The 14,816-nt window shown below is 39.2% G+C and overlaps 2 protein-coding genes across 2 annotated transcripts; one reads left to right on the top strand and one right to left on the bottom strand.

Moving 5' to 3' along the window:
* Positions 1-4,695: 4,695 nt before the first annotated feature.
* On the bottom strand, positions 4,696-7,624 carry mrpl52 (mitochondrial ribosomal protein L52). Its single transcript, XM_019081710.2, has 5 exons — positions 6,734-7,624; positions 6,433-6,502; positions 5,193-5,260; positions 4,960-5,024; positions 4,696-4,858 (listed from the first exon to the last, which is right to left on the bottom strand). Exons 1-5 carry the CDS (start codon positions 6,765-6,767, stop codon positions 4,715-4,717), a joined length of 381 nt encoding a protein of 126 aa, XP_018937255.1. The 5' UTR covers positions 6,768-7,624; the 3' UTR covers positions 4,696-4,714.
* Positions 7,625-8,105: 481 nt separating this feature from the next.
* Positions 8,106-14,737, top strand: ajuba (ajuba LIM protein). The gene is made up of 8 exons (XM_042727354.1): positions 8,106-10,837; positions 11,872-11,973; positions 12,104-12,171; positions 12,550-12,612; positions 12,701-12,831; positions 13,801-13,852; positions 13,935-14,003; positions 14,097-14,737. The coding sequence occupies exons 1-8, from the start codon at positions 9,355-9,357 to the stop codon at positions 14,229-14,231; spliced, it is 2,103 nt and encodes a 700-aa protein (XP_042583288.1). The 5' UTR covers positions 8,106-9,354; the 3' UTR covers positions 14,232-14,737.
* Positions 14,738-14,816: the final 79 nt, after the last annotated feature.

Genomic DNA, 14,816 nt, shown 5'->3' with positions numbered 1-14,816 from the left:
CTCTTACTCCCCCATCTTTGAATCACCGTTCACTGTGTTGCTCTTTGCATGATTTTTTCAATAGGTACAGTGGTGAGCATGTATTAATCAGTTGAAAAATTGCCAGTTCAGCATAACGATGACATGAAGGGACTTGTCAAATTACTGATGATTACTCTGTTTTTCTTGCTTTTGTTCTGTCTCTGACACACTTTGCCCTTCTGACAAAATGCCTGCAAATTCTCTGCCTGCAAAAAAATAAAATAAAATTAGAATCTCTGGAAATTGTGGTTGCCCTTATTAACTTGTTCAGCAAGTAGATTACTAAAACATCCTTATATTATTTCTACATATTAGATTTCTACTGTCAATGTCTCTGTTCCTGGGACGGACAGATGAGCTAAGGACAGGACAGGAAGTCTGGCTCTGGTCATGGTGGTGTGAGAGAGCTCTGGCAGTCAGGTTTGGTGAGATCTCGTGGGGCGGCCAGGGAAAAAGTACACAAACGCCCACATACACGCTGAGCTGGCGAACAGGACGTGGCCTGGACAGTTGCTTGCAGTTCAGACTGTGTATATGTGTTTTGTGTAACCTACATTACTATACTTTTTACCACACACTGCTGACTGAGAGGTGAACAAAAGTCAAGAGAGGAGCAGAGGATGGCAAGTTCAATCTTGTGTGTACTGGAAAAAAGTGGTAACCTGCAATTGTTACCTTAAAGACCTATTTCTACCCGATTTAACCCATTACATTTAAGTTGATTCATAAACATACATTTGTTTAAATTAAAGTTAGATTTCTAATTTTTAGTTTGCCATTTTTCCCCTGTGTATGCCTGTATATAACACTATTAGATTAGTAGGCCTGAATCAGCAGCCACAGAATTATGTTGAAAAAATTATGTAGAAGGGCATGGTATAAACTCATACCACTTGCATGTTTTTTATTTTTTTTAATTTAATATTTTGAGTAATTTCATAATTATTCTTTTAATACAGAGACAGTACATTGGCCATTTCTTCAGCTCTGAGCAGTTTTGATTTTTATTAAAACTGAAAAACGTAAAAAAAAAAAAGATTTCCTTTTTGTTCCATGAAAGACACATTAAAACTGGTTTAGAACGTTTTTTTTTTACCATACTTTCATCATTTATTTTTGCTACTTTACAACGGCCTATTTTTCAAGTTCTTTACCATGTCTTTTATGTATATATTTGATTGTTTTACAGACTTGTCATCTTAAAATCTGTAAAATCATTATGAAATTTTTATTTACATGAATTTAAAACTATGAAGACGAATTAACTTTTTATTGTCTAAAAATAATTGAATAATTGATAGGTATTTTTCCTTTAAATTATCACTATTTTTTTCTCTTTTTTAATGAACCAGAAAAAGGAGTGTCATGACATGAATGAGATAAAAAAGAGACATAAGATATGTGAAGAAAATCAAGGTAAATATCATTTGTGAGCAGAGTATTTTAAATTGTGTGTCATTTATAATCAAGCTTGTCCAAATCTTTCTATCTCTCCCTTGAAGCAGGAATGTATTGCTGTATCCAAAGCCCCAGGTCATACACATAACCTTAGCGTTGTCATATCCTGTTAGGACCCACTCCAAGACACATAAAGGCCCCCAGTCTGCCATCCTCACACACTTTTGCTCCATACTCTAACCTTCTTTTTTCCTCTTTATTTCTGTATGTATGCTAAAGGACTGCACATTCGTCCCTCCCTTCCCCTTCCCCTTCCTGTCCCCTCCTCTCTCTCTCTCCTCCTGCACTTCAAAAAAACATCTGGATCTCATTCTGTGGAAAACCAAAACAACATGAGGGAGCGACAGAGTAAGAGAGAGAAAAGCGGGGAAACGAACAAAGGAAAAAATCTGATGGTGAAAATCAAACAACATGAGAAAGATCAGCATATAAAAACTCACCTTGATTTGTGTCTCAGTGCCTGTGAACAATAGTGTTTTCTGAATGACACAGACCAGGAGACTGAGGTGGATATGTTCAATAAAACTTTAAACTAAAATATTTGTAATCATGTGGTTTTGAAGTATTCAGCGGTGTGAGAGAAATCTTGGGTTTCTGTTGTTTTTGTCAGCTTACATCTTAAACAAAACTTTCTCATAGTGCTGACAAAAATGGTTGAATCTGATCCAGGGTCCAGTAAAACACCAGAGGAAAAAATCTGCAGTTCAGCAACTGGAGCCATAATTATGGAGAGAGGCTGCTGAAATCAGCAGGAAGACGTGTGTGCGTATGTCTCTGGAAGAGTGAGAGAGAGAGAGAGAGAGAGAGAGAGATCTGATGTTTCCAACACATGTAGATTATATTATGCCATATTACTGTATTATATTACTTAGATGTATATTTTGCCTCTGTAAATCTAATACTTATTTTATTTTATTTATAACTTATTTACATACACATTCATTTGGCACTACATGCTTAATACTTTTTTATATTTTTAATATTCCTATTATTCTTTTTCTTTCTGTTAATACATATGTGGACTATTTGTAAGCAGCCGAGCTGCAACTGCTTTGGCAATACAAATGTATAGTTTTTGTCATGCCAATAAAGCACACTTAAATTGAAATTGAATTGAGAGAGAGAGAGAGAGAGAGAGAGAGAGAGAGAGAGAGACTTTTTATAATCTCTTTATTTATAAACAGTATTAGAAAAAACATCAAAATCTAATCAGAACACAGTTAAAAAAGAGGAGGGTAAGAAAAAATGTTCAGTTTTATTGATTTTTTTTTTTTGTATATATATATATATATATATATATAGAGAGAGAGAGAGAGAGAGAGAGAGAGATTCTCTCATACTGAAGAACTAAGGACTAGAAAGAAAGTGAAGGTAAGGGCTACCGGTTTAATAATAATTAGCCTAAAATTTCCCTATATTTCAGAGCCATACTGATTGATTTTCAAGATTCAGAGGTTCTCTGAAAAAAAAAAATAGGAAAGTGAAATGGCATTTTGCGGCTAATATAAAATAGAGTCACTATAGCAACACCCTTAATTACTTTCTCAGGCAGGAGATGGTATGGCAATAGTCTCATCTCGATGCTAGTCTGTACCTTGGAATCCATTTTATGACGGCAAGTTTGTCAAAGAAAAAAAACAACAGAAAGACTAGCAAAAAATAATAAAATGAAAAATATAACCACATGGAAGCTGAAAAGGGGGGAATATGTCAGTCTGCATTATGTGCAGGAACTTTTTATCCCACGATGGGAGAGACGAGGTCAGAGACAAATGGCTGCCAGAAGTTCAGCAGCACGGATGGAGAAACACTGCAGCCTAGTGGAGTCACAGAATGTCAACATGGCATATTTTATGACACGTTTGAACTGTAAAATGTAATGATTACATTTCAACCCCTTTTTCCCTTTTAAATGTATGTAATAGATACAGATTCAGTTTACATAAATACTTTTTTGCTAAAGTTATTGTTTTGAACAAGTATTAACTTACACAATTTTTTTTCAAAATATATATATTTTAGCTGAAGTATTTCAATACCGTGTGCCATGTTGATGAGCCTTTTACCCCGTGTGTGGGGTAAAAGGACCCTCTTGCCACCTCATAGGTTTATAAGATTTTTAAACAAAATAAACAACTTGAATGATTTTTCACACAAAATCTCTTGCTTCATTAATGTTCAATATAACGTATATATTTTTTTATACATTTTATGCATATTTTCTTAAGGTGGGCCTTTATTTTTGTACCCTATTACTTTTACCTTTATGAGTCAAAATGACAGAGTAGTTTAAGTTGTTTCCACTTAAAAAATTCAAGTGATTGCATTGGTGCATCTATGTCCTACAAAGCGTGCTTTAGCTTTCACTCTCCACACAAATGATTGTATAGCCTATAGCGCACATCTATCTAGGTTTAATGTTTAAAAATTGCTATATGCTTGAACGGTTTTATATCTATAGATTTTATTTTAGGCAAGTCGTGATGATTTGAGAAGGCTAAACTGATCAAACATAGGCTATGATCAGCTCACTGTCTGCCGCTGGCCACTTGGTCATTACTTAAAAACAAAAACTTATATTTAACTAACAAAAATGCTCCAAACGTTTTTCTAAATTACCTTAATAAAAACAAAACAAAATATCACTTTGCCACACATAACGGAAATTGGAAATTGGGGCTTGGGTTGATAATTCTGATAAACTGTTGGACAAGAGCTGAGCTAGGGCCTGAGCGTCTAATTTGAGGCCCGTGCAGGGCTCTATAGGGAGACCTCCTGGGAAAACTAGGTTGCTGCTGGAAGAGCTGTTAGTGAGGCCAGCAGGGGGTGCTCACCCTGTGGTCTGTGTGGGTCCTAACACCCCAGTATAGTGATGGCGACACTATACTGTCAAAAAGCACTGTCCAAAGTATATTTGTCTACAAAGCTAGACTATATACAAGTGTGAAAAAAAAAAAATCCAACTATTTCTATGTTTATGACCTGTAAGCTGTTATAATTGTACCCTAGGGCAATTTGAGCAAATAGTTTTTTCCCTGAAATAAGTGTCTTAGAAAGACTGCATCTGCTTAACCCCTTCCCTCAGAACGTAATGTCCTCCTACAGTCACCTTTACAATAAATTTTTATTTTTATTTTCTACCACTATAAAAGTATGTATGTATTGTTACAGTGCATTGGTGTGTTTACCAATAAAAACAGAAATCATGCCCAAACGTTTTTGTCCTGAAGTATCTTTATTTTTTGTTCTTTAATAAATGTCCTTTAGGTTTTAGTAATAAGGATTTCACATGCTCTTCTTTCTGTTTCTCCTCTTCCTTCTTCTCCTGCCATCGCTTCATCCCTTCATCCACCTCTGCATTGAGATACACTGCTCTTCTCTAAATGTGCACACAAATGTAAACGTGAAACATTTCAAGTTTTTCTTTAAATGAAATATAAGCAGGAACAAAACAACAATCCAAAAACATAAGAGTCTTACAGCAAACTCCTCTCTTTGCTTTTGTCTGCGGATCTGCCCCTTCAATGGAGGTGCAGGCCTTCCATCTGAAAATCACATAATAATCCTTGTCAGTGTTTATATTCTCATTCACAGATTCACTGTTGACAGTGTTTTGACAAATACCGTACAACTGACACATACAAAAGAACTAACAACAAAACCACACCCCATTGTTGCCTTTGGCTTTTAACAAAATATAAAATAAATTTTACCTGCATATGACCAGTCAGGCAGATCTGTTAATGGCCCATATTCTGATCCACTACGTGCTAAACCATTTCTGCAGACAAACAGGGAGCATGACAACGAAGCATGTAAGAAAACAAAACACTGACATCAAGATTAACCATTGCTAATAAAATCTAATGTACGCAAACTGATCTGATTTAATCCGTTTTTTTCAGTTAGTATTAATTTAAATATTATTCGAAACTGTATAAATGTTTATTTAAACTTCATTTTAAAAACATTTCTCCTTTGTATCACCACCAATATCTATATTTGTCATCATCCCAATTTAGGGTGACCAGACGCCCCCGTTTACTGAGGACAGCAATGTTTTTGGTTGTCCCTGTTTTACAGTATATTAAAAACTGCTCACAAATGCACTGTATTTACACACTGCTGACAATCTTGCAGTGATGTTACATACTAACTATGCATATTAAATTAAAGTAATACTGTTTGTGTGTACTAAATAACTAGGCATAAAAGAATGTGAGACTGTTTTGCACACAATATGAAATGTTCCTGAAACCTTCGCCGCCACAACTTCAATATGAATGATCAAATAAAAAATAACTAATACAATTTGTAACTAAACAATTACACTTGCAGAATTATTTTTGCATAAGACACATTTTGTGGTCAAAATTAGCCTAAAATGCAAAATAATAATAAGCCTAATTAGGGCTAGTAAAGATCAATTTCCAAAAGCATAAAGATAAAATATCTATAACTGTATGCTTACAGTTTGTGAAAATAAAAATGTTAGAAATGTTCTCAGTTAGAAAAGGTAAAAATATTTGAAAAACAGTTTTATTTACCATACGTTCTCACTTTTATGGTTTTATTTTTGTAGTCTCATAGTTTTGTTATAAAACTGCTTTGATCTATTTGATATTTGCAATAATTACTATTTACTGTTTTTAGTGTCTGATTTTTGGTGAATTGTAGCAAAAAAAAAAAGTGTCCATTTGATCCTCAAACATCATTATAGTCGTTAATTATAATATTAGTGTATGGATCCCACAACAATTTAAAAAAAAAAATGCATTGTTTAGTTTTTATTTTTTATTTTTTTTTATTTGTAGATAATCACAAGTGAGATCTCAGTGATATTTTGTCCACACACTAGGAAATGACCCCGGTTTTAATTTAAAAAATCTGGTCACCTTAACCCGATTAAATTTTTAAGTAGAATTTGTTAGTCAAACTGCAGAGGAAACTCACTCCAGTCTCCACTTCTTTCCTGCGAGGGTCACACACGACGATGAAAACGGGCGTATAGACTGCCTCGACACTGTAAATGATGTGAAAACAAAAATGACCCATTAGGAAAAACGTAGTGTTCACTCATCAGCTGTTACTTTAGGACAGAGTACTAACACCATAGACATTCATTAGCACGCTGGCTGATGGCTTGCTTTTACTACAACAATAACGTTTAGATGCATTCCTGATAAACACTGTTTTCCAACAAAGGTTCACAAAAGAAATATTCTGCTAAATATTGACCAACACACCGCCTCACCTGCGGTACAAAACGTCCTCAAGGATGCTGCCATTTTGGACTAAAGCAACTACGGCAAGCAAGAGGTACAAAATAGAGACTCCGCATTGGAGTACGGCGGCGTGACTTGCTTCTGCCAGTAGATGATGCTGTAGTCACATTAAATACAACACAGACTCTCCTGATTCGCCTGTTGAATAAACTACACTATTTTCAGCCTTTCTAATCACAGCTTGATCTGAGGACAAAAGATAACAACCAAAAATAAAACAAACGTGTTAGAACGTGTAAGCTGAGACTTCTTGTAGCTGCCAGTTGTGGTTCTATGCATTCAAATGTTTCCTTGTGGTGTTCGAAATAGAACGTTGAATGGACTTTTGAATCATTTATTTAAAAAACTGACTTGAGTGACATGTTCTCGTTCATTTTACAGTCTTAAGATGAGAAAAGCTCTTGTAAAACACGACACAGAGGCGCCTCAGTCTGAAGGCCGGCCCTGAACACCTTCCGCTTCGATAATAAATCGATCCCTTCGTTCCTCCTGTTTACGGGCTCGAGCAGTGCTGAGTAAGCGCTGAAACATTCCCGCGTGCGCTCCAGGACAAGTCCCCACTCGCTTGTGCGCGCTCCCACAAAACCGCAGGAGAAGCTGCAGACGAGACCAGAAGGGGAGGAGGGAGCTCCGGGGTAGGGAAAAAAAGCAGGTTTTAAACAAAAGAACACCACTGGGTCTTTTTAGGGTTGAATACAGTAACCATACGACAGCAGGTCAGTTGTCACCGGAATTTATGCCACTCAGTAACTATGGAGCAGTGAGAGGCATTTTCCGCGAGAGAAGAGAAGAAAAAACAGTTACATTGTTGCGCTCGCGAAAAGCACACACGCAGCCGACTCACGCTGTCCCAGGGAACTTAGCGATATCCCTCCGCACATTCCACAGCCGAGAGGCACGGCACGACCAATTAGGCCTTAGGGTTAGAAAAACGACACAGAAAATATGTAAGGTCTTCGAACCATTTGCATGTTTACAGGTTTCCGTTTATTTAAACGCTTTTTTTTAAGTCGAATTAAATAGATTTTTCGTCACTTGTTGCCACATTAAGTGTAATGAAACATAAGGTGTTATAAACAAAAGAGAGATGATTTGATTCATGACTGCATTATAGTTTCTTTTGAGTTTATTGTCTTATTTACAGACTTGACTCGTATATATTTAAGAATTAAACCACCCATTCTAAGCCCTCAGACTGATATAAAATATATTTGTCTTTTTATTTTAGTCATTTGATGAATGTGTGCGATTATGTCAAGGTTGTTTGTGTAAGTCCAAACAGTAGGCTGAACCAATGGGCACAGTCTGTTTAAGAAGTTGGGCTGTGTGACGAAATAGTGGGATGCTATTCATGCGCGCTGCCCGGGGGAAAGGTGTTCCGGTCGGGAAAAAAGCCACAGAGGAAGAAGAAAGGGGGAGGAAGGGAAAAAATTTTGGAAAGAAAGAAAGTGTACGTTGATCATTTTAGCGCAGTTTTCCGGTGTAGGGTGCGCAGTGTGTGTTTATCTCTGCGAATATGTTTGGGTGAGCGATAGGAGAACTAACTCCCTTCGACTCGCTGCAGCTGGTTTTTTTTTTATTGTTACACGCTTTTGAAGACTTCCACTTCTGGGGAATAATGGTCATTTTCTTTCAAACTGGACTGGGCAAAGTGGAAATCCTGCGGGACAACAGGAGGCTTTGATCTGCCTTGTACCTTTTTTTGCTGAGGAATAAACCCTTTTGAGTTCTCGGATACAGACGGCTCATTTATCCGTACAGAGAAACGTTTTCAAGTTGCTTTTTTGAAAGCCGCTAGTTGAGTCAGAGAGGGGCCGTGGTGTGTCCCGTAACCTGTGTGTTTAACTCCGACACAATCAAAGGAAACCGCGTTGGAATTTATTCAGTATTCAAACTCCGTTCTTATTTTTTAAACAACCGGCAGCGCCGTTTAGATAAATCCACAGAGACAAAGAACCAAGTGGTCATTATAAGACTTGCAAGTGGTTCCGACAACAGTGGGCAGTGGATCAGTGTTGCGGATGTGACTGCGAGACTTCAGCTTTTGAATGGATCGGTTCTGCGCGAGTTCGGGAGCGGAATTCAAGACTCTTTGAAGCCTGACGGTAGTTTTCACACGTTCATTTGCTCACTGCCGAAGACAAGGCCACAAGTAGCTGCAAAAAGGATCGCAAACAAATGGATGAACATGCTCCTGTTCACACGCATGTCCAGCAAATTCATCACAAGCAAACAGTTTGGAGACAAACCGTTTGTTTTCAAGTCTAACTAGTACGAAATGTAGCCTGCGGAAAATGTCAGAGTGTTTTTTTTTATTTATCTCCAAAGTCAAATATTTATTTTTGTAGAACATCAAAAAGTATTATTTGTTTTTATTGTTATTTTGTTATAACCTTTGGATGTCACGTATCTTTTATTCTGTTATCTCATCTGCTGTTGAAACACTTGAATGATGCCTGTGCCCACACTGTATTTCACTGTATTTATGTAGTACACTATTTAAACTGTAGTTGTTTTCAGGTGGAATCTAAGAGGAATTCAATTCGTACTTTATATTTTATATCGTAGTTGAGCGTACATTGAAAACACAATGGAACGACTTGGCAGCAAACTCAAGCAAAAGCTCAAACTGAGTGACTCCGGAAGTGTCAAATTCAACAAAAAGAAAAACGACTTGGCCAATGTAAATAACAACAGTAACAGCAACAATGCCAATAATGGGACCTTGGCGCAGATCAGTGCACCCGTGAGCACGTCTCAGTTCCCACTCTCCTGTTCCACCTCTGTAGAGGTGTGTGGCCAGTCAGCCGGAAGACCTGGCAAAGTAGCCGCTTCTCAGAGAATCGCACCCTCGAATACCACCTCGGCCACGGTACCTGAGGATTGCGGGCCTGAGACCGAACATCACCCGTCTACTCTTGCCCCTCTGCGGCGTCGGTCGCCCCAGCAGCGAGCATCGTGCTACTTACCAGAAGCAGTGGAACGGGGCAACTCGCCCAGAGGTGAAGGTGACCAACAAGGGGCGTACAGCCCGAATTCTCGTGCAGCCTTGAAGCAGCGGCGTTATTCTCTGGAGCTCCAGCAGCTCGTTCGGCGCCAGCAGCTTCTCGCCCAGCCTCCTCCGCTGTCGTCCATTCCACCTCCGTACCCGACGCACAGCTCGGCTGCCCGTTCATCCACCGTGGAGCCCAGCTTCCTCCATGAATTAGAGCGCCATAAGCGCTTGTCTCTGCAGGAAGCTCTGTTCTACAAGCGTTTGAGCTCGGGTGGTGAGCCTTGGGACAGCGGGCGACCTGCTTCCCTCTCGCACCCCCCGCAGAGGACCCATGACAGCGGCATAGGGGGGTTCTTTTTCCCCCCTGCACCAGCGTTGAGCCCCTGTTCCTCTTTTAGCTTACAAGAGTCCGTGTTGGCAAGCCCTCGCTCCAGTTTTGCGAGCAGTACCGCTAGCGGAGGAGGCGGAGGCGGTGGGAGTCCCATGGGAAGTCGGTGCAGCAGTAACCGGACCAGTGGCATTAGTCTGGGCTACGACACCCGCCATACACCTGGGCCCACCCAGCAGCTCCAGCTCTCCTCGACCCAACTCGGTGGCGCCACCTCAGGTCAGGCATACTCCATACAGGTGTCCGGGAAAACAGGAGTGCCCCCAATGGAGGTTTGGAGGGATTGTCTCGAAGGGGTGTCGGGAGTTGGTGGAAATGCGCACGACAGCCGACACTCATATCCGCCCGCGTTAAGCACACACACTGTCACCTTCCACCAAGCAGAACCAGAATGGGGTCCCACTGACCAGCGGGGATCAAGAGGTGACAGTGTGGGTGAGAGGGCGCGACACTCCGACTTGCTAGGAACCCGATACAAGCAGGAGCTCACCCGCCTGCTACTTAGAGATGCTGCCCTGGAAGGACAAGCTTTACATGGAGGCCTGACTTTAAAAGAACAGCCCGTGTCTGCCACCATTCTATCCAGCTCCCTATCTACTCCAGCCCCAGTCGGTGCTCCAGGGACATCCCTGGAAGAACAGTCAGCTGGAAGGGAGTCAGTGTCATCTGTGGACAGACAGGAGTACTTCGGTGAGATCACTAACTCATCCAATTTGGCTAGTTTGTTTATGACTAATGATATATGTCTCTCTGGCAGGAGGTTGTGAATGTGTGTGATGTGGTGAGATGAAGACTGCTTCGGACCTGCTAAAACATGCAAACGTTCTCGGAAGCAACAAGCAAGACATGAAACGCATCCAGTCAGACTTCAAAAATACATACTAGCCCTCCATATTCAGGCCGTTTCTCTAACCAACCATTATAACTAACTTGCGAGTCACCAAGCGAATATATAACCCCTCCACCCAAGGCTACACAGAATTCTGAACCGACTCCAAAGTCAAAAATATCTGCCTAGAGCGAGCATAGTGATTATGCATGACCCCAAATTACAGGCTCTGTGATACACTGGTCATACCAAAGAGCTGTGAGTAATACAGTAGGACAGGCTCGGTCGAAAGGAGGGTTCTCTCTCTCTGTTTGTGTGTAAGCGCTTTCGGCTTTCAGCCAGCCACAGTTTGAGTGAGGGTGTGTTCATGTGTGTTAGCGTGCACTAGCGTGTGCTGGCGTGTGCTTGTTTAGCTCAGGTATTTGAGTCCTGAGGGAAGGCTCTCTCACACGCTCAATTGTGAGGGTTGGGTGTGTGTTTGTGCCTTCTGTGTGTGTAGTGCTTTGTTGCGACAAGGAAACCTCTCTGTTGTCTGAAAAGCACCTGTGTAAAGCTGAAGACATTACCTCATTCCGACACATTACAATATAATTCCTGTATCCAACAGTCTATTAGCCTTTTTTTTCGAGTAATGAAGGGGTTGCGGAGTTCAGATGTATCGGTGTGTGTACTGTTACTACAAGAAACAAACCCACTGGCTGGTATTATGGGAGAAGAATGCACCAGTCATGCGGCACAGACACGTATTTTTGAGTCCAGACAGCTCTGCCGCCTGCGTTTTATGTAATTGGTATGATTGGATGATGACCTCATTGTCCTAGATAGCCACTTGAGTTGTGTGTGTTGTGTTTATAGTGTACTCAGACAGTGTTTGTGGTTGTATTCTTGTTTTCAGGTACATGTGTGAAGTGTAGTAAAGGTGTATATGGTGCAGATAATGCTTGCCAGGCTCTGGACAGTCTCTATCACACCCGCTGCTTCACATGCGTTTCCTGCGGTGAGTTATCAGTCTGTAATGTAACTCTTAAGTCATATAACCAAAGCCAGTATTTCAATACCTCTTCATTTGGGTCAGTATCTCTCTCATGCTGCTCTGAACAGCTGTCTTATCTTGTTTATACTTGTAGGGCGAACACTCCGCAACAAGGACTTTTACAACGTCAATGGCTCGGTCTACTGTAAGGAGGACTACATGGTAGGGATGACTTCATGTGGTCTTTTTAGTATTTATTTTAGTTTGTGTTAAGGGGTTGAAGTTACTCGGAAATTACTATTTTTATTTTAATGTATAAAATGATATTTATGAGAAAAATATTATCCAAGAGCATATCTGGTATTTAAAAAAAAAAAGAAAAACTATGGGTGCTCTGGAAAAGGGTACAAGATACAAAATATATTTGTAGATGTTTTTTTTTTTTGGAAAATAAAACCATCCTTGGAGTTAATATCCACTAATGTATTGTAATATTTAAAATATTGTACACAATTTTATATTTAGTATTCCATAAAGTTTTTTTTGTTATATTCATAATTGAATGAATATTCCATCATTTTCCCAATCTGTCTTCATTAGTTCTCAGGCTTCCAGGAGGCAGCTGAGAAGTGCAGTGTTTGTGGACACCTCATCTTGGAGCAGGTCAGTGTTCTCTGCATGAGGTCAGTGTCAGTGTTTGAAGGTTGTATAGGTTGCGTGTTAACTCTCTTTGTTTGTGTGTGTAACTCAGATTCTGCAGGCTCTAGGGAACTCCTATCACCCGGGATGTTTCCGCTGTACGGTCTGCTCAAAGGCTTTGGACGGTGTGCCATTCACAGTAGACTACCTCAACAATGTCTACTGCGTCTCTGACTACAACAGGTCTGTTAGTGAACAGTGTTACAAGTGACATTACCAACTGCTCTGAAGCCCTTTCTGATAGATTTGTTGCCATTTAGGTTTAGTTGCAAGCTAAAGAATGCTACAAATAATTATTTCCTTATGTTTCCTTAATTTAATTTTATTTCTTAAATAAACACGCATTATCACAGTGTCGAAGGCAAATGCATTACATAACATGGCTTATTTTTCTATTTACTGATAGAACAATTCAAAATATCTCCATTCCCTGTATCATAGTCACTAACTTTGCAGCACCGTGTCTATATAGTGACACACAGTGCAGGCAAACTACTGTTCAGAGGAAAAATGGGCATGTAGTGCAAGAGGGGAGTAAATTGTAAAGACCTCAGTGGGCAACGCTGCCACATAGATGAACTACTACCTACTGTTCAGTAAGAATAAAAAGAGAAATAAAGAGAATTTTTTTTTAAAGAAATTAATACTTTTAAGAAAGGATACATTAAACTGATTGAAAGTTACGGTAAAGATATTTATAATGTTACGAAAGATTTCTATTTCAAATAAATATTGTTCTTTTGAAATTTCTATTCATCAAAGATTCATGGAAAAAGAAAATCACGGTTTCCACAAAAATATTAAGCAGTTGCAACATTGATAATTATTTTTGATCACCAAATCACATATTAGAGTGATTTATAAAAGATCTTGTAACACCAAAATTTTTTTTTTTTTTTTTGTGAAATAATAAAAAATCCATCAAGTAGTAACCAATTTATTTGAATTTAAATGTTAGCAGTTAATAGTTTTGCCTGTTGATTTGAATAAACTTATTCACAAAATATCTTTCCCTCTAGTAAGCCTTTAATTCCCATAGTACCACGTGGTTGTTGTCCCATTGCTGTTTGAATGCCACATCAACATCGGGCACATTCAAAACATTTGCATTTACAAGCTTGATGTGGATTGTTTTTTCTTTCTTTTCTTCAGGCAATTTGCTCCCAAATGCGCTGCCTGTTTACAACCCATCTTACCTGCTGAGGTAAATGATTCCCTAGTAGTACAGCAGATGCTTTCAGATCGATCCAGGAGAAAGATTTTGATGGTATTTGTGTGTGTTTCAGGGCAGTGAGGAGATCCTCAGGGTGGTGTCAATGAACAAAGATTATCACTTTGAGTGTTATCACTGTGAGGTGGGTATTATGGAGAGTAGTTTGGATAAGTGCATATCCACATGTTATGGCACAGGCTTGTAATGACCACAATTCTCTCGTCCTCTTCTTCAGGAGTGTGGGAAGCAGCTCTCCGATGAGCCTGGATCTCAGTGTTTCCCTCTGGATTCCCACCTCCTCTGTCACTCTTGCCACATGAGCAGAGTGGGCATCACACATAACCTTCCCCCTCACAACACACTGAAATGAGAACTAATGTGCCTGACCAACTACTTTGTACTCTCATATGCTCTCAACTACTTTGTACTCTAATTTTTTTGAAGATAGCGAGAGGGGAGAAAGCATATTTTCTCTCACTGAGACTTGAGGTCATAATACATTTCAAATGCAAATCCCAGTCCTGGTACATACTATATCACCCCTAGTGGCTGGGAAATGCAGCAACTGAATCCTGCTGAACAGAATATTTCTACACAAGTTCTCAGAGTTTAAGATTATTGTTGCCTGCTTATTTCATTGCTAGAGGGAGTTTAATTATTACAGAATATTGTTTTTCTCCCATATCTACTGTTTGCTGTAGGAAAAAAAAAAAAAAAACAAGGATATATTTTTTTTTGCTTAACATTTTTTCTATATTTAATATCACTAGCAAAGATTTTGCACTTAAACATGTTTACCTATTAAGAGATTTTTTAAAGTGATTGCAAAAAGATTAAAAACATTCCTGTATCTGTTTTAATAAATCTTTCCGTGTATGAATAAGTGTGTTTCTTGTATAATTCACACATTCAATTGAGAAATCGAATACTGATGACTTGTTTTTATGAGAAAGCA

Source organism: Cyprinus carpio, chromosome B7 (genome assembly GCF_018340385.1).
Source record: "Cyprinus carpio isolate SPL01 chromosome B7, ASM1834038v1, whole genome shotgun sequence".
Taxonomy (NCBI): Eukaryota; Metazoa; Chordata; class Actinopteri; order Cypriniformes; family Cyprinidae; genus Cyprinus; species Cyprinus carpio.
This window is presented reverse-complemented; position numbering and strand designations above follow the sequence as displayed.